Source organism: Scyliorhinus torazame, chromosome 10 (genome assembly GCF_047496885.1).
Source record: "Scyliorhinus torazame isolate Kashiwa2021f chromosome 10, sScyTor2.1, whole genome shotgun sequence".
In the NCBI taxonomy this organism is placed as follows: domain Eukaryota; kingdom Metazoa; phylum Chordata; class Chondrichthyes; order Carcharhiniformes; family Scyliorhinidae; genus Scyliorhinus; species Scyliorhinus torazame.
In genome coordinates, this window is record NC_092716.1 from 227691567 (window position 1) to 227710545 (window position 18979).

General features: G+C 42.1%; 1 protein-coding gene and 1 long non-coding RNA gene across 6 annotated transcripts in view; one reads left to right on the forward strand and one right to left on the reverse strand.

The window, feature by feature from the left end:
* The window catches only part of LOC140384639 (uncharacterized), a 363618-nt gene that overhangs the window by 305096 nt on the left and 39543 nt on the right, over positions 1 to 18979 (forward strand). The window lies entirely within an intron of this gene.
* Positions 1 to 18979, reverse strand: part of sbf2 (SET binding factor 2) — an 857151-nt gene that overhangs the window by 23663 nt on the left and 814509 nt on the right. For both annotated transcript variants that reach the window (XM_072466526.1, XM_072466525.1), the window contains 5 exons: positions 12084 to 12269; positions 11140 to 11266; positions 8501 to 8628; positions 8129 to 8368; positions 4433 to 4540 (listed from right to left, as the gene is read on the reverse strand). In XM_072466526.1, the coding sequence (XP_072322627.1) occupies positions 4433 to 4540; positions 8129 to 8368; positions 8501 to 8628; positions 11140 to 11266; positions 12084 to 12269 (789 nt within the window). The remainder of the gene's footprint in view (positions 1 to 4432; positions 4541 to 8128; positions 8369 to 8500; positions 8629 to 11139; positions 11267 to 12083; positions 12270 to 18979) is intronic.

Below are 18979 nucleotides of genomic sequence, written 5' to 3' on the forward strand. Positions count from 1 at the left end.
AGCTGCAAAGAGGTGGAAGGGAATGACTTGGGGGTGGGGTGGGGGGGGTGGAGGAGCACAGGGTCTCTCTCTTTGTGGATGACCTGCTCCTGTACGCGTTGGACCCAGTGGCTGGGATGGAAAATATACTGGAAACATTGAGGAAGTTCGGCCGGTTCTCAGGGTACAAATTAAATATGGCCAAGAGTGAGATGTTTGTAGTGCAGGCAAGGGACCAGGAGAATAGACTGAAGGAGCTGCCATTTAGGCTGGTTGGGGAAGGTTTCCAGTACTTGGGGATACAGGTGGCACGAGACTGGGGCAGGTTACATAAGTAAAATTTGACTAGAGTGGTGGAACAAATGAAGAGGGAGTTTCGGAGATGGGATGCACTCCCGCTGTCACTTGTGGGGAGGGTGCAGACGGTAAAGATGACAATCCTCTCTAGATTTCTGTTCATCTTCCAGTGCCTCCCGATCTTTATCCCACGGTCCTTTTTCAAAAGGACCGGCAAAATCATCATGAGCTTTGTCTGGGCGGGAAAATCCCCGCAGGTGAGGAACGCGATGCTTGAAAGGAGCCGCAGCAAGGGGGGACTGGCATTGCCGAGCCTGATCAACTACTACTGGGCGGCTAACATAGCAATGATAAGGAACTGGATGGTGGGTACGGGGTCTATCTGGGAGCGGGTGGAGGCGGCTTCGTGCAGGGGCTTGTGCACGTCCACATGTTTTGGGCATGCCCTAAGCCTAGGGGGTACTGGAGGGATTTGCGGATGTCATGTCCCGGGTGCTGAGAACAAGGGTGGTGATGAGTCCAGAGGTGGCAATTTACGGGGTTTCGGAAGACCCAGGAGTCCAGGGGGAGAAAGAGGCCGATGTTCTGGCCTTTGCTTCCCTGATAGCCCGGCGGCGAATTCTGCTGGCATGGAGGGACTCAAAACCCCCAAAGACCAGACTATGGCTTTCGGGCATGTCAAGTTTTTGGGGATCGCCCGAAGGTGGCAACCATTCATCGACTTCTTCGCAGGAAAGTGAGCTTTGGGGGGGGGGGGGTGAGATTAGGGTAGCGTGGGAAGGATAAACAGGCGGGGAGTGTAGGTGGGAGAGGAGCGGGTATGTGCATTATGGTTTGGCTGAAATGTTGGTTTTCTGTTGATGTTTGCATATTTCTGTAATCTGTAACTGTTTACAATGCCAAAAAAATCTCAATAAAATTGTTTGTTAAAAAAAAAGGAAAGTGGCAGCAAGGATATGAAATAACAGAAAATGCTGGATAAACTCAGCAGGTCTGGCAGCATCTGTGGAGAGAGAAACGGAGTTAACATTTCGAGTTCATATGATTCTTCGACAGAACTGGAGAAGGCTAGAAATGTAATGAATTATATAGCCGGAGAGGAGGGTGGGACAGAATAGGTAAGATAGGTCAGAGCTAAGTTAACTCTGTTACTCTATTCACAGATGCTGCCAGACCTGCTGAGTTTTCCCAGCATTTTCTGCTTTATTTCAGATTTCTAGCATCCACAGTATTTTGCTTTTAATTAACATGGATATGAAGTTGGCTGAATGACAGGAAACAACAATGGTGAATGTGTGTTTCTTTGGACTGGAGGAACGTATATAATGGGATTTTACAAGAGTCAAGATTCAGCTTTTCTTTACCTATATTAATGACCTAAACTTTGCTGTAAAAGGCATGATTTCAAAATTTGTGGATGACATAAAACTTAGAAGCATTGCAACTATAAAGAGGATGGTGATAAATTTCTAGACATAAACAAGCTGGGAGAATGGGTGGACAAGTGGCGGATAAAATTTAAGGCAGGGAAATGAGAAGTGATTCATTTTGATAGTAAGAGCGAGGAAAGGCAAATAACACAAAGCTTATAATTTTAAAAGGGTGTAGGTGCACAGCGATCTGGGGGTATATTTGCACAAATCATTGAAGGTGACAGAACAGGTTCAGAAATTAGTTAATAAAGCATATGGAATCCAGGATTTTACAAATAAGAATAGGGAATACAAAATCAAATACATTATTGTTAAACTTAATGAAATACTGGTTCAGCTTCAACTGAAGTATTGTATCCAGTTCTGGGTACCACACTCTTAGGAAGGATGTGAAGACACGAGTGTAGACTTCATCATGTTGACACATTTGTAATTAAAAGGCTTAAATTATCACATTGTACGAAACATATACTTAGTGATGAAAAGTCTTAATTTGAATGCAACAGGAATTTTGGTGTGTGTTGCTAAGTCTTAAAGTTGGCATCTCTAAGTGAAATGAAATGAAATGAAAATCGCTTATTGTCACAAGTAGGCTTCAAATGAAGTTACTGTGAAAAGCCCCTAGTCGCCACATTCCGGCGCCTGTTCGGGGACGCTGTTACGGGAATCGAACCGTGCTGCTGGCCTGCCTTGGTCTGCTTTCAAAGCCAGCGATTTAGCCCAGTGTGCTAAACAGCCCCTTTAAAAGGGTGCCATATACTGTGATGCAGCTTTAAGAAGAAAATGACCAGGAAGGGACCCTGATAACTAGATGTCCAGAGCCTCCTGTTTAAATACAAATCATAGTTTAGCAGCGAGAAGGGAAGCCAAGGCTGCAAAGCTGATTGGGTGGAAGAAAGGTCCGAGGACTAGATGTTTCTGGACCCCCTGTTTGGGTAACAAATTACGATTGGATGTTGTGGGGAAGTAGGAGTGATCTTCCCATTGGTCAAGAGTTGTAAATATTTGGTTAGAAGTTGCTAAATTTTAGACACAGGTGCACACATTTGGGCTAAAGGATGCAAGGATACCTGCAAAAAAGGTATAAAAATTGGGGTACATCACCGAGGACTTTGCACTTACCAAGCGTCGGCATTTGTTACTTCCCACTTGCTGTCAGGAGAGTGAGTTAGGAGTAGGACATTTGTGTAGGACATTGCCAGTTGATGGGTATTTATCACAAGTTAAAGACTGCCGTAAGAATCCAGTGTGGTGATCAGTGAATTGAGTATACAGAGGATTGAGAGAGAGAAAGGAGAAAGAGTGAGAGGGAGAGTGTGAGAGCAAGAGAGCATGAGAGCAAGAGTGAGAGAGAAAGCCGAAGAGAGAGTGGGAGATTGAGAGAGCAATAGAGAGAGAGAGAGCAAGAGCACGAGGGGGAGAGCACTCAGCAGCAGGCAGCTGTGAAGGGTGTAGCTGAAACAGTTAAACTAGACCAACAAGTTGAAAATGATCCACGAGAGTTGAAGTCTTAAAGCTGCAAAGGGATTTGTATCTATGTTACAGTTAAGTTGGCTGTGCTAAAATCACCAAGGAACCCAGAAGTCCTGAAATTGACAAGATAGAGTCCGACAACATATTGAACTAATATATCATGCCATGCCCTGCCCCACAAAATCTTTATTGTCCAATAAAACTTATTTGTTTGTCTTTTTTGTCAATATGGTTGTTCCTTAACAACAATGGTCTTACTTTGGGCTTTAATAGAGTCCAAATCTAAATCTGAGGGTGCAGAAAAATATACGAGAATGGTTCTCGACATGAAGAACCGGAGTTCTGTGGATAGATTGCAGAATCTGGGCTTTCCCTCCTTGGAGAAGAGAAAATCACAAAACAATTTGATTGGGGTGTTCAACATCATGAGGGGCTGCACAAGTCGAGAGAGAAACAATAACCATTTGTGGAAAGCTCAAGGACCAGATTTAAATGAATGCAGAACCAAAGGCAAAATTGGGGTAAACTTTCAAGCAGTGAATGGTTAGGGCTCGGAAAGTATTGCCTGAGAGTAGGATGGAGGGGGGTTTAATTGTGCCTTTAGAAGACAATTGGATAATTAGCTAAAGATAAAAAGTTTGCAGGCTGCAGGAAAAAGGCAGGGGTGTGGGACCAGATGAGCTGCTCTTGTCGAGAGCTGTCACAGGCATGGCAGGTCAAGTGCCTCTCCTGTACCGTAACCATTCTAAGATTCTACTCCATTTCCTCATGGCTACAAGATTAGACTGAATCGATCTGTTTGTACCCTTATCCTGTTAGAGCCTGAGCACAGCTTCAACGTTTATAAATTCTCCATCACAAATTCCTGCTTTAACCCATTTATAACTGAAACAGTCGCTACTCATACTTTTGTTTCCTCTCCAGGCTTCACATTTCAAATCTCTAATGGCTGGCCTCCCATTGTTTATAAATTTCAGCTTGTTCAAAATTGTGTTGCCAGTATCAATTTCTGCATCAGGAAGTGGGTATCTACCATTTTTAAGAACCACCATTGCGTCCTGGTTCCTTAATTTCTCCATTAAATTTCCATCCTTGTGTTTCAATCCCTCTATGGTATCTCTATAACTAGATCCTTGTCTATCACTTTAACCTCATCAAACCTCTCGGTTCCTCTGATTTTCTGGTAAAACATTAACTTCTGGTAAAGTCACACATTGGGATAGCATCATATTCGTAACTGATGTACTTACAGTTTGCTCTGTTTTCAAGTCTTCTTTGAGATTGACTTTTACACGATCCCAGATTGGTTTCCACCATTCAGGACTTTGGCTCAATTCATTCTCTAGCCTTTCGATCTCCTGTAAATACAATATTCCATTCAAATTCCCAATATCTAAGAAAATCTAAGAAAAATTGATATCAAGTTGATTTTCCAAGTACATACAGTCCACGACTTTACCACTACACCGAACGGCACTTACAACGTTTAGTAACTGACACCAAATTTTGACTTTACACCATCAGTTTTGACTTTATGACTCCGCATCAGCACGTTCGTATGTGCACATTGATGTTCTGTGTCGCCAATCTGCATGACTAATCAGGTCAAACCATCTTTATTAGGATTTGGATTTGTTTATTGTCACGTGTACCGAGGTACAGTGGAAAGTATTTTTCTGCGAGCAGCTCAAACAGATCATTTAGTACATGAAAAGAAATTAAAAGGAAAAGAAAATACATAAAAGGGCAACACAAGGTCCACAATGCAAATACATAGACATCGGAATCGGGTGAAGCATACAGGAGTGCAGTATTAATCAGGTCAGTTCATAAGACGGTTGTTTAAGAGTCTGGTAACAGCAAGGAAGAAGCTGTTTTTGAATCTGTTCGCGCGTGTTCTCAGACTTTTGAATCTCCTGCCCGATGGAAGAAGTTGGAAGGGTGAGTAAGCCGGGTGGGAGGGGTCTTTGACTATGCTGCCCGCTTTCCCCTGGCAGCGGGAGGTGTAGATAGAATCAATGGATGGGAGGCAGGTTTGTGTGATGGACTGGGCTGTGTTGGAAATGAGCGTTCTATTAAAATATTTTTGACACTTTCAGTGATTGCCGGACTATGTCCCATTAAAAGATGAAAATCAATAAAAAGTTTTAACATTTTTTTGGGGCACAACTGTCATGATTTTAATGCACACTTACTTGTATTTAATATGTGCTCAGACTCGCAGAAGTTCAAGATTAAACAAGCAACTGACAGCAATCGATGCCTTCATTATAACCCCGCAATAACCGAGGAACTTGTGCTAAGGCGTGCAGACATCATCAGTCGCCTCAGTAACAGGGCGACAGTTGAGAGCATTTGACATTGCGGGGCATCCCATGAGTGATTTCTGGCATTGGTTCAGGAACCAATCGCCCATCTGTTCCATTTTTCCTATGGGAAAATTGGTTCTGACTTACTTTTTTAAAATAAATTTAAGAGTACCCAATAATTTTTTTCCAATTAACGGACAATTTAGCGTGGCCAATCCACCTACCCTGCACATCTTTGGGTTGTGGGGGTGAGACCCACGCAGACACGGGGAGAATGTGTAAACTCCACATGGACAGTGACCCGGGGCTGGAATCGAACCCGGGTCCCCAGTACCGTAAGGCTGCAGTGCTAACCACTGTGCCACCATGCTGTCCTGGTTCTGACTTACAATGCTTCAACTTACAACATGGTTGTCAGAGTCCAATTGTGTCGCAAGTCCAAGGACTGTCTGTATGTAAAGCTCACTTGGAGTAATCAAAATGCCATTAAGGAGTTGGATGTTTTCATACTTACCTGAACTACTGACAATTTGGCACATAATAATCTACTTCACACATTTACACCTCTGATAGAATAAAAAGCAAATCTATTTCCCCCAATCAATAGGTGTGATTTAATGGCATCATTGCACCTGACTTGGTGACGCAATGAGGCCATTGAATCTTGCGAGATTGACGATGCTGGAAACACGTCACAAGATTTAACAAAAGCTTGTGAGATGTCATGATCTGGATCTCACCCTCGCTGTGGGCGAGATCCAGATTAGTCTATTTAAGTGAGCCATTCATTAGACTCATTTAAATATGTCTGTGCTGTATTTGCCCGGGGCCTGGCAACTAACAACCTGTCCAAATTTCTGGGAGACCTCGCCAAGGCACTGTTTCCCACTTGTTTCCACAAACGTGAACCAGGCATAACGGCACCTGGTGGGTGCCCCAGGCGGTTGGCAAAGTGGCGTTAAATAGTGGGGTCTTTCTTGCTGGCAAACACACTACTAAACGCATCCGAAATGGGACTCTTTATTTGTGCCATTGAATCACACCCAGTATTTAATCTTGGAAATAATCTGGCAGATATATAGTCAAACACTGGGTATTCACATACCAGTACAGTAGGCCATTTCATCCATTGAGCCTGTTCTGCCATTGAATCCACAGACAGTTGATCTGTACCTCGACTCTATTTATCTGCCCTTGATCCATAACTTCTGATATCCGTCCCCGAGGACAATCGATCTCAGTCCTGAGATTTGAATTGACTCAGTAGCTACATTCTTTTGGAGGAGATAGTTCCAGATTCCCATTTCCCCTTGTGTGGAAAAGTGCTTCCTGAATTCACTTCTGAATGGTTTAGCTCTAATTTCAGGATTTAGCTCCTTGTACTGGTTTCCCCCGCCAAAAGAAATAATTTATTTACATCAACTCTATCGAATCGTTTTGTCATTTTAAGGCACCTCAATTATAGCGCCTCTCAATCTTTTAATCTCAAAAGAATAAAGTCAAGGTTATATAATCTGTCCTCATAATCTGACCCTTTATCATGCAACCCCAGATCATTCTGTTCAATTTGCAGTTCATCCCCGCCAAGATCAAAGAATCAAGAACTGAATGGAGTACTTTAGTGGGGTTTAACCAACGGTCTATCCAAGTGCAGTATCACCTCTTCCATTTGAATATCCCACAAACCTTCTTATTACCCTCTGTACCTGCCCACTAATTTTTAGTGATTTGTGTATTTGTTCCCAATATAGTTCCTAGTTTTATGACTATAAAGAAAATATTCCGCTGTCCCGGACCCAAAGTGGATGAGCTCAACTTCTCCACATGGTACTTATATTTGTAACATGTTAATTTATCTACGTCTCCTTACAACTTGCTGCTTTTATCTGCACAATGTACTGCATCTATGTGCAACTAAGTTATTCATGCCTTCTAACTTACGTACATAATAACTTATAATAAACTGTTGGGAAACAGGACTTTCTCCAGACTGCATTCCCGATAAAAGCAAACCCGCTAAAAATGATTTCTTTGCAGTGTTGTTTCCGCTTTTTGTGCATTCAGCTAGTGACATCTAGGGCAGGACGGTAGCATTGTGGATAGCACAATTGCTTCACAGCTCCAGGGTCCCAGGTTCGATTCCGGCTTGGGTCACTGTCTGTGCAGAGTCTGCACATCCTTCCCGTGTGTGCGTGGGTTTCCTCCGGGTGCTCCGGTTTCCTCCCACAGTCCAAAGATGTGCAGGTTAGGTGGATCGGCCGTGATAAATTGCCCTTAGTGTCCAAAATTGCCCTTAGTGTTGGGTGTGGTTACTGGGTTATGGGGATAGGGTGGAGGTGGTGACCTTGGGTAGGGTGTTCTTTCCAAGAGCCGGTGCAGACTCGATGGGCCGAATGGCCTCCTTCTGCACTGTAAATTCTATGATAATGATAATCTATGTAGAGTGACATTGATACAGAATCTTTGAAACACATCTGACTTAATTAGTTTTCCATACTTATGGTCAAAACTGGCAAGCCATCAGCAACTGCATTTGTCAAATAAAACTGCTAATCTTACATGCATTAATTGCTTTGTTATTCTTATTTAGTACCACTAGAAGAAAATAATTAATATTTAATCAAATTTTGTTTTTACCTCAAGGAGTTTGGTAATGGCGTCCGGCTGTACTTTGCTGACATTGTCGTAACAGGGCCACACTACTTTTCTGTGGGTTTGAGGAACTGAACCATCCGTCTGTTCTAGTTCCTCAGTGGCACCTGCTTTTACAGTCACCATGTCCCATTCGTAGGAAGGACCACTGGAAAGTGTCTCTCCTGTGTAGTAATCCCACTTCTTCAGAACAGAAATGTTTATGCAGGGCCTTAGTACATGTTTCTGCAAAGAATAATTTATTGTATTATTTAAAAGGAACCAGAAATGAAAACACAATGTATGCTTGCAGATTTTATACTGATGAAATCAAATACAAAATGGTTAATTAAATGTGCAATTATAAAAATAATATACCTCCCCTTCTTCAGGACTGTACAGATAGCTGAAGAAAACAGGTCCTTTCTTGTGAATTCTGTCAATACATTCCCAAATACAGATTCCTTTTTTTGCCTGTTTGTCCACCTTGTCTTCAAATAAAATGCCTAGTAAAAGGGATCAGTATCCACATTACTTTTAACTCAAATCGCGATTTTTACATAAGAGAAACAATCCACAAGATACTTTATGAATACAAATCTTCATTACAAAGTTCAGAATATTCTTAGTCCAATGCTCAAATCCACAGCAATGTCTATCCTCAGTTTAACTTCTCCTTTCCTTCCTTGGGATTGTTTTATTAATTTAGGATCCAGGGAGATTTGAATTCAAGTTAAATGAAATCAATAACCAGATGGATGTGTGCAAAGTTTGTGAATCAGTGATCAGTATGTGTAGGAATCCTGCATTAATCAAAATGTAGCATCAGCAGAAACCACTAAAGAGTATTTCTAGGAACCTTAATGAGCTGTTTTTATTTATGAAACCAGTCTAGGATTGTGTCTTCAATTAAAAAAGACATGGGGGGTACTTTCCACTTGTTTTCAGGGATGAGGGTTGGTGGCAGGAGCAGTTGATCTCGTGGGACCCCCAAAGCGTGATTCCCCGTTGTGATTGTCCCCGTGCGCCACCTTCCCCCTCCCCCAGCAATGCCGTAATGCAAATCCCGATGTTCAACGTTGAGATCCCCATCTGAATACACTTAAATGTCATCATCAGGCCTTTAAGTCTAATAAACACCCCCTGTTAGATTGTCCATTCATGTTCAAGTGAATCACGATAGTTCTCCTTGGGTGTGCACCTGGTGAGCAGAAGCCGCCCCCAGGGGCAGTGCTTCCAGTAATGGCCTAGGCAGTGAGGGGGGGGCTCTTCCTTGGAGAGGGGCTTTTTATGGCATGGGGGGAGAAAGGGATTCTATTTTTAATCTCTTCTATCGAGCACCCTTTTGAATCTGCTGGGATGGGCTTAAAGCGTGACAGCATGGGATCCACCCCTCAATTTCTTTCCCCAGCTATGAGCCAAATGATACGATGGGGAAAGCTACCTTTGGCACTGGGGGTTCCTTGCCATTTTTCCTGCCCATTCTGCCTATTTTTGCAAAAATTCCGCCCACAGAACAGCACAGCACAGGAGGAGGCCATTCAAGGGTTACACCAGCTCTTTCAAAGAGTAATCCATTCTTCTGCTATTTCCCCGTATCCCTGCAATTCTTTTTTCTTCAAGTATTTATTTATCCAATAATATTACATCCACTGTTTTTGTTACCCTTAGGGAAGTGAGAGAGGAAAACATCATATTTCCTCGTCACTGATCACAGTGCAGCTTAACTGTAAATACAATGATTTAAATTTACTGACAGTTAAAAAGTACTGCAAGTAAGTTATCACTTTTATTTAAAAATTTTACTGAGGACAAAGTAAATCATTGGGGCATTCACATGCGGTTAAGCTACAGGTTGAAAGATCATAAAAATTAAAACTGTGAATTATAACGGAGAAATTAAAAATTCCACAAGTATAAAATTAGCTTGAGAGACATGAAGGCTGTTGGTGATTAATTATGAACGTAGTACCCTGTTAACAACTCAGCTAGACTCATTCAACAAGGTACAACTTTTTCAAGGGTTTTTACAGGAAGCTACATAGTGTAAAATGACATCTTTCCATGAGTTCAGTGATTTGATCGAATTCTGGAATTGGGGGGAAGAACTTCAACAGCTTGCCCAATGGGGAAGCACAGAATTACTGACAGAAAGCCCTACATTTTTGTGTTTAAATATGCGTGGTGTGGAATTATCAACTGCTCGAGCAGGCAAAATGTAACATCTTATCCAAAAGACAGATTTTCTAAAAATACATTGTTCTCCCAATACTGCAGTCTTCATGCTAGTAGGTTGTGTACTCAAGTTTACAGTGGAGTATGAATCCACAGCCTTGTAACTCAATTTTAAACGTGCTGCCACCTTAGCCAACCTAACAATGAGATCTATACTAATATATTTAATATGTTCATTAATATTACCTAGTCTGAAATAGTGGCCTATTTTACAAAAGTGTGACAAGGGTTGGATATTATTGGGGTTTAGCAAATAGATTGTGCAGTTAAAGTTGTTGAAGAAACAATTAAAGATCACTCTGTGAGACTACTAGGTAAGAAAAAATAAAGAAAAGTGGTGGTTGGGGGTGGGAGAGCTTGACTAGATTTGCTAAAGATTAGGAAAAATCCACTGATCAACATAATTGGCTGCCGTAATGTTTGCACATACTGCAAAACTGAGCATGCAAGATGAGACCTGGCCAGTTACTTGATGATAGAGCCAGTAAACAGAGCCATCCTCAGAGTGTGACAAAATTCTATGTAAATAGAAGTCCTTTCATTTTCATTAACTTGTGAATAATGTATTACTATATCTGATCATGCAGAAATTCTAAGGTACAAATTAGCGAACAATCAAGTCCGTTTCATACACTTAATTAAGAGAATTCAGAACTCTTGGAAAAAACTTGGAAGCCAACACATATTTTGACTTGTTCACTTGGTTCTGTTTCTGCATTAGTTGTGTCGGCAACACCCACTAATATCTGTATTCCACCAACATTTATATGATTAAAACATACCATGTTCTAGTCTTTCATAATCAGAGTCAAGCAGGAAGGTTTTGTAGCGGTTGGACACATAATGGTAGGCCAAAAATTTCAGATAATACTGGTTGAACTCAAACTCCATTGGATACTGGTGATGAATCTACAGGAAAAAGAAGCATTCAAGAAGCATAATGTGGACCAAGCCATGCAGAAACTAAAAATCTGGACTATAAATAGGAAATGCAGAACAAGTGTGACAGAATATGAAGAAAATGGTCTGCTAACATTTCAGGCAGTTATCTCTTTTTTTTTTTCAGAATTGGCCAAATTCTCTGGGCTCAGTGGTGCTCAATTTCTGGAGCATAGCAGCATTTCTGTTCAAATCACCGGGTCAATCGGGCAGCACGGTGGCACAGTGGTTAGCACTGTTGCCCACGGCGCCAAAGACCTGGGTTCGATACCGGCCCCTGTTTGTGTGGAGTTTGCACATTCTCCCGGTGTCTGTGTGGATTTCCCCCAAAAAAATGCAAAACTGTGCAGGGTAGATGGATTGGCCACGCTAAATTGCCCCTAAATTGGAATTTAAAAAAAAATCACCAGTCAATTGGCTGCATGATCATATTTACCAGGAACAGATCCCACCAAGATTACATAAAAACACTCCAAAGAACTTTTCCTGTACATAATTAGAAAACATTTTCAGAGCAGAAATATGATAAACCAATTTGGCCATGTATTTGAACCCTTTGTCGCATTACCACACTGTAACCTGTGGCCGAACGTTGCTTTAATTCTAATTTTTACAAATGCAATCACCCACATACTGCTAACTTTAGTTTTGATCTAGCTTTAATGTGTACACATACAGTAATAAACACTAATGCAGCTTCAAAGTGTTTGGTGCATTTCTGCACCTTCAATTTTCTTGCATGAAATTTACCTGTGAAATTGGCGAAAAAAAATAAAGTTTTCTTTACCTGGTGCACACAGTCCAGAAACTGCAGGAAAACTGGAGCAAAACCACTTCCCTGGCTGTTGGGAGTGAGATTACTACGTTGACTGAACTTGTGACCAAAGGACAACCACTCCTTTTCGATCAATATTTTAAAACCTTCGAGTGTTCTGTAGAATGGATCACACAGCAACTGTACCAAGGAAACCACCTTGGGAGGAAAAAAGAAAAAATATTTGAAGGGACAAATCAGAGTAGATTTTCATATGCTGATGAGCTGGTAAATTATAAGGATTGTGTCACTTTAGGCATTATGGTATATTAAAACTAGAGAGGAACATTCCACCTATTGAATCACCTAGTGCTGCATAGTCTAGTTACAATGACATTTATTTCAAGAGCTCCTACTTCTGGCAGATTTTGGTAAAATCCAAAATCTGTGATTTATTTTAGTTTTTTCTTATTACTTTTCAAGGCACGCATTTGCATTCAAGGTGTGTTGTAAGTCATTCATGTCATATAACAAAGCACTTAATTATGCAAAAATAGAAAGCCATATAAATACTGTGAATATAAGAGCAGGTCAGAGGCTAGGAATCCTGTGGCGGGTATTTCACCTCCTGACTCCCCAAAGCCTGTCCATCATCTACAAGGCACAAGTCAGGAATGTGGAGAGTATTCCTCGATGAGCACAGGTTCAATACACTCAAGAAGCTTGACAGCATCCAGGACAAAGTAACCCGCCTGATTGGCACCCCACCCACAAACATGTAAGGGGCTGGTTTAGCTCACTGGGCTAAATCGCTGGCTTTTAAAGCAGACCAAGGCAGGCCAGCAGCACGGTTCAATTCCCGTACCAGCCTCCCCGAACAGGCGCCGGAATGTGGCGACTAGGGACTTTTCACAGTAACTTCATTGAAGCCTACTCGTGACAATAAGCGATTTTCCTTTTCATTTTTCACATGTGTGTGATTAGCCTGTCAAAGATGGAAGACAGGTCAAAAATGATGAGGAGACAGTTTAACATAGGCACTTAGGATGTAATTTCTGATTTTATGAAGGCTGTTTCAGTGTTGTAGCTGGAGCAAAAACCTGGTTGAAGGGACTTAAACATGGAACTATGGCAAAACTGAGCACAGGTTTGAGAGGTAACAACGTATTCAAGTATTTTAGAGAAGAAATGGAGGTTGAAGATTGGTGGTAATTTGCAAGGACAGAGGGATTAAAGGTGATGATGGCTGATTTGAAGGGAAGAGGTATCCGAGGAGAAGAAAAAGTTAATTAACACGGGTCAAGAAAGGAAATGGAGTGGTCAGCAGTTTGATGGGGACAGAGTTGAGGGAGCAGGAGGTGGTTCTCATGGATAAGCCGAGGGCCATACTAGGGAGAGAAAGAGCAACAATTTTAAAGGGTACAATAGAATAAGATGTGAAGTTTAGGATGCGTTTGAGTAGGTCTGTAATTGCAGAAATATGACGGTAACTGGAAAACCAATGGCTAGACATTGAGAATTTGAAAATGCAGCTACAAGAGACTTGAAGTATTTTCAGAGCTGTCTTACTGTACATTAGTTAACTCAATACATATAAACAATTGAGCCTGATACTTTCATGGTCCATATAGATAGCTACTCACTCGTTAAACATATTAAAGATCAGAACAGTAGCTAGAAAACAGCTAATGTAGCAAGGTCAAACAGTGTATGTGAAGACAAATGCATGCAGATATAAACATGAAGGCTCAAGTGTCTGATAAGTGAGTTTATCAAGTTAAAACAGTGAGTGAGCTGATAAATTGCATTTAAGCAGTTTTCACAGATGGAACAATATTAAGTCAATGTGAGTAAAATAACTAAAATTAGTTTAAGATAGAGGTTATTTCTGTGGTTTGTGAATGAAACCCAAGGGCTGTACTACATGTGCTTTCATCAAAAGGAACAAAGCATCGGAGTAAAAAATAAACACTTAGAAAGCTTATTTTCTTATACACACATAAGTGGTATGAAATTGTTGAACATTAGGTATGTACTTAAAAAAAGTTTTACTTTTGAAGATTTTATGCAGTTTACAATTTTTTTTTTTTTTCAAGGGATGTGGGTGTGCCTGGCCAGGCCAGCATTTCTTGCCCATTCCTAGTTATCGTCAAGAAGGTGGTGGTGAGCCACCTTCTTGAACCGTTGCAGTCCATATGGTGTAGGTACACCCACAGTGCTGTAGGGAGGGAGTTCCAGGATTTTGACCTAGCAACGGTGAAGGAACAGCAATATAATTCCAAATTAAGATGGTGTGCAACTTGGAGGGAAACTTCCGGGTGACAGTGTGTGCGTGCAACTGCTGCCCTTATCCTGCTAGGTGGTAGAGGTTGTTGGTTTGAAGTTGCTGCCTAAGGAGCCTTGGTGAGTTCCTGCAGCGGTGCATATTGTAGATGGCACGCACTGCAGCAACTGTGTGTCTATGGTGGAGGGAGCGAATGTTTGTGGAAGGGGTGCCTTGTCCTGGATGGTGTCACGCTTCTTGAGCCCTGTTGGAGCTGCACTCATCCAGGCAAGTGGAGAGTATTCTATCACACGCCTGACTTGTTTATTTAACTTTAAATTCCACGAAATGATTGAGTTTCAGAATACATAGAATGATAACTGTTAATGCCAGCACATAAGACACCAATTATCTAATAGAAAGCACATTACATTTGTCTTAAAAATTGAAGAGAGAATTTAAGTACAAACGCATTGAACAGCTGTATATACCTGTATAACTGGTTAACAGAAGCAGGATTTATATGTGCTGACTAAAATTTTGTTCAAGATGATAGTTTTGATGTAAACATATCTCACATAACAAGCTTATTTTATAGTGCTGTTTTACATTGTATTGACTCAGTTTACTATGAGAAAATATTAAAAGTAAAGTCGTCCGATTGCATAAAAACCCTTGACATTTTAATTTAGATTCTGGGATATTCTAAAATCCACAAAAGTAAACATAAATGGTTAAATTAATAGTCTAAAATGATTTTACTTTTCCCATCTCTATCATAGAATAAAAATGTTAATTTAAAAACACAAAAAATCCCACTGGAGTTGGTAGCATAATGATAGAACAGATTTAGGAAATATCATTACACAAGTAATTAACACCTTGTATATTTCAGTAACTTTTGTTTATTTTTGTAATTGTATATATATTTGCAATATCAGGTTTCAAAGCTCCAAAACAAAGAAACACTGCTTTAAAAGAAGTAATGTTCAACAAACAATGAAACCAAAAACCACTATTATTCACTTCAACTAGTTACACGGCAGCTTCTACCGAGTTGACAGATCCACCTCACTATTTAGCTAGAGAAAATACACATAGTAGCCAACTGTGAAACAATGTTGCACATTTCCAGTTCAACGTGTGGGTTTTACTGTCCAAAATCACTGGACGTAGCAACCATAATAACTGGTCAGTGCAACTAGTGACAAACAGGATTTAATGTGACAGTGGAGTTTAAGATGTGAAATAAATGCTCCCAATGCAAGGGAAAAAAATGATAGAGAAGGCACTGAAATAGAATCTGCTGGAAGATAAACAATTGAATGTAAAATTGGAACAACACAGACAAAACAAATTTGAATATTTAAAGCAAGCTGGTTGTAAGAAGGAATCTCTACAGCCTGGTGATTTTAATGCCAAGTACTTAACCGTGCAAGCAGCAAAACCAATTGAAGTAAAAAAAAACATCATCACTCTGGTGGCAAATGGCATACACTAATTTCAATGTTGGTGGTAGTCACTTACCACTGAAAACCCTATACTTTGCCACTCAAGAATATATTTCTTGATTTATTCCTGCAGGGAGTTAATGTTTACTGGATTCTGCAGCCAATTTTGTCAAAAATAGTTGTCCAATCGATTTCATGACATAAACAGGAAGCCTAACTCGGGATTATTATGGCATGTATGTGAATGCACAGTGAATAAGATTGGGGAGTTACAGGTGAAGATCACATTGTGGAAATATGATGTTGTGGTGATAACAGAGACCCAGCTCTAGGAAGGGCAGAACTGAGTGTTAAGTATTACAAGGTATAAGGGGCGCGATTCTCTGAAATGGAGACAGTGTTCGCGCTGTCGTGAACGCCGTCGAGGTTCACGACGGTGCAAAACGCCCCCTATCCTGACCGATTCAGGGCCTGAAAATGGACTAGGAGCGGCGCCGCGTCATTTGCGCGCGCCAGGCCTTGGCGCCGCGTAAAGGCGGCGCTGCATACATGACGTGGCCGGCGCCACATAACTGGCGTCACCTGCGCATGCGTGGTTGCCGTCGTCCCCGAGTCCGCCCCGCAAGAAGATGTCCGACGGATCTTGCAGGGCTGCGGAAGAAAGGAGGTCCTCCTTCAGAGAGGCCGGCCCGACGATCGGTGGGCACCGATCGCGGGCCAGACCCCATTTGAGGCCCCCCCCGGTGCAGGATCCCCCCCCCCCCCCCCGCAGGCCACCCCCCCCCCCCCCAGCGATCCCGTGCTGTTCCCGCCGGCAACGACCAGGTGTGGACGGCGCCGGGGGAACCCGCCGTTTCGGGCAGGCCGCTCGGCCCTTCCGGCACTGAGAATTGCGGGGGTACCGGTGAATCGCCATTTTGGCTGTCTCGGGCGATTCACTGGACTGCGCCGCGCAAAACGCGATTGTGCCGATCTGGCCGCTTCCGTGAATCGCGGGAGGGCGTCGGACCGGCGTCGTGGGAAAATTTGGTGAATCAGGCGATTCTCCAAACCGGCGCGAGAACGGAGAATCGTGCCCAAGGTGTTCAGGAAAGTTAGAAAGGAAGAAAAGGAGGAGGGATGGCAGTATTGATTAAGGAGAGAATTGCAGTTGGAGAAAGAGGGTATGTCCCAGAGGGTTCAAGGTCAGAATCAATTTGGCTACAGCTAAGGAACAAAAAGGGTGGAATTACAATGCTCAGTGTAACCTATAGACCTCCAACTAGTGGGAAGATGAACAGGAATAAATCTGCAGGGAAAATAGAGAGATGATAGACAATTATTGCAAACATTATCGAGTAGTTATAATGGGAGACTTTAATTACCCAAATGTAGACTGGGACAGTGGTAGTGTAAAGAATGGGGAGGGACAAACATTCATAGATTGTATTCAGGAGAACTTCCTACAGCAGTATGTTTCCAGTCCAACAAGAAATGATACACTGCTGGACCTGGTTCTTGGAAATGATGTGAGCCAAGTGTCAGTGGGGGAGCATTTAGGAGACAGCGATCATTGTATTGCAAAATTTAGGATGATGGTAGAAAAGGACAATGGTCAATCCAGAGTAAGAATAATTAACTGAGAAAGAGCAGACTTCAATGGGGCAAGAATGGAGCTGGGCCAGATAGAGTGAAATGAAAAGTTGGCAGGAAAAACTGCATTTGAACAATTGGCTACCTTAAAACAGAAATGGTTCAGGCACAGTCAAGGTATATTCTCTCAAGAAGGTAAGGTAGAACAAACAAATCCAGAGCTCCCTGGATGAAAAAGGAGATAGAAATTAAGATAAAGAACAAAAAGTGTGCTAAGACAGATGTCAGGCAGAAAATACAACTGAGAACAAAAAGGACTATAGAAGGTTCAGAGCGGAGGTGAAAAAGCATATTAGAGCAGCGAAGAGTGATTGTGAGAAAAGACTGGCATTAAAGGAGATTCCAAAGTCTTCCTTGGGCATATGAATAGTGTGGCAAAAGGAGGAGTAGGGCTGATTAGAGACCAAAAATGGAATTCACGTAAGGAGGCATGCCCAAGTTATTAAATGAATACTTTGCACCTGTCTTTACTGAGGAGATAGATGCTATCCAGGTCATGTGACAGAGGAGGAAACTCTGTCATTGGAAGGGTTCAAAATTGATAAGGAGGTGGTATTGGATAGACTATTGTCATGTGAGTGTCCCTTTAAGAAAGGTTTTTGTCTTATCACATGGCTTCAGTGATGTCATTGTGTGGGTGGAGCTGGGCTATGGCTCTGGAGGTTTTTTTTGGTTTCACTTTCACATTTGGTTGCTGTGGACTCAGACAGAGAACAGAAGTTTTTTTGGCCTGCCTCTCTATCTTCATTTTAAAAACTGTTTCCAGACTGCTTTAGGTTATACCTATACAAATTTCCCTTTGGGAGTTGAAATTTCTCCACTATCTCCTCCAGCCCCGCAAATCTACCCTCCACAAATAAATCCTTGAAGCTTTCGACCCCCTCCCTCTTCAAAATCTTGTACATTGCATCCATCCCGGATGGCACAAACCTATCGTTCCCACAAATTGGTGACAGTAGTGACATTGCTCCAAATTTTCAATTTGGCCCCAAATTCTTAAGGAGGCCACCACCACTGGGCTCGTAGAGAACTTGGTCAGAGAGAGTGAAAGAGTGGGCGGAACCAATGCCCTTAGACACTAACCTACACAGGAAACCTCTTCCATCCACCCTTGCCTCAACCCTGGCTCCTTCATCCACCCCTGCACTTTATCTATGTTCACCACCCAGTAATAGATCAAATTTGATAGCGCAAGCTCTCCTCTCCCTCTGCAGGAAAGCTTTTCAATTCCCAGGGGTCTTACCTGCCCAGATAAAGACCGAGATTAACTTATCAACCCTAACGAAAAATTACTTAGGGAGGAAGATTGGGAGACACTGGAACACAAATACGAACCTCAGCAGAATGACCATTTTGACCGCCCTGCACTCTCCCTGCCAAGGACAACGTGAGGGCACCCCCCCACCAGACTGGCCAGGCTCCATTTATGTAGCATGATCCAGTCATGCATCACCTGTATCCCCGAATACCTGAACCTTGTCTTGGCCAGCCTAAACGGCATCTCCCCAAATCTGCTTCCTTCCCCAGGGGATTCACCGGAAAGATCGCACTCTTTTTCATATTCAATTTGTATCCTGAGAAGG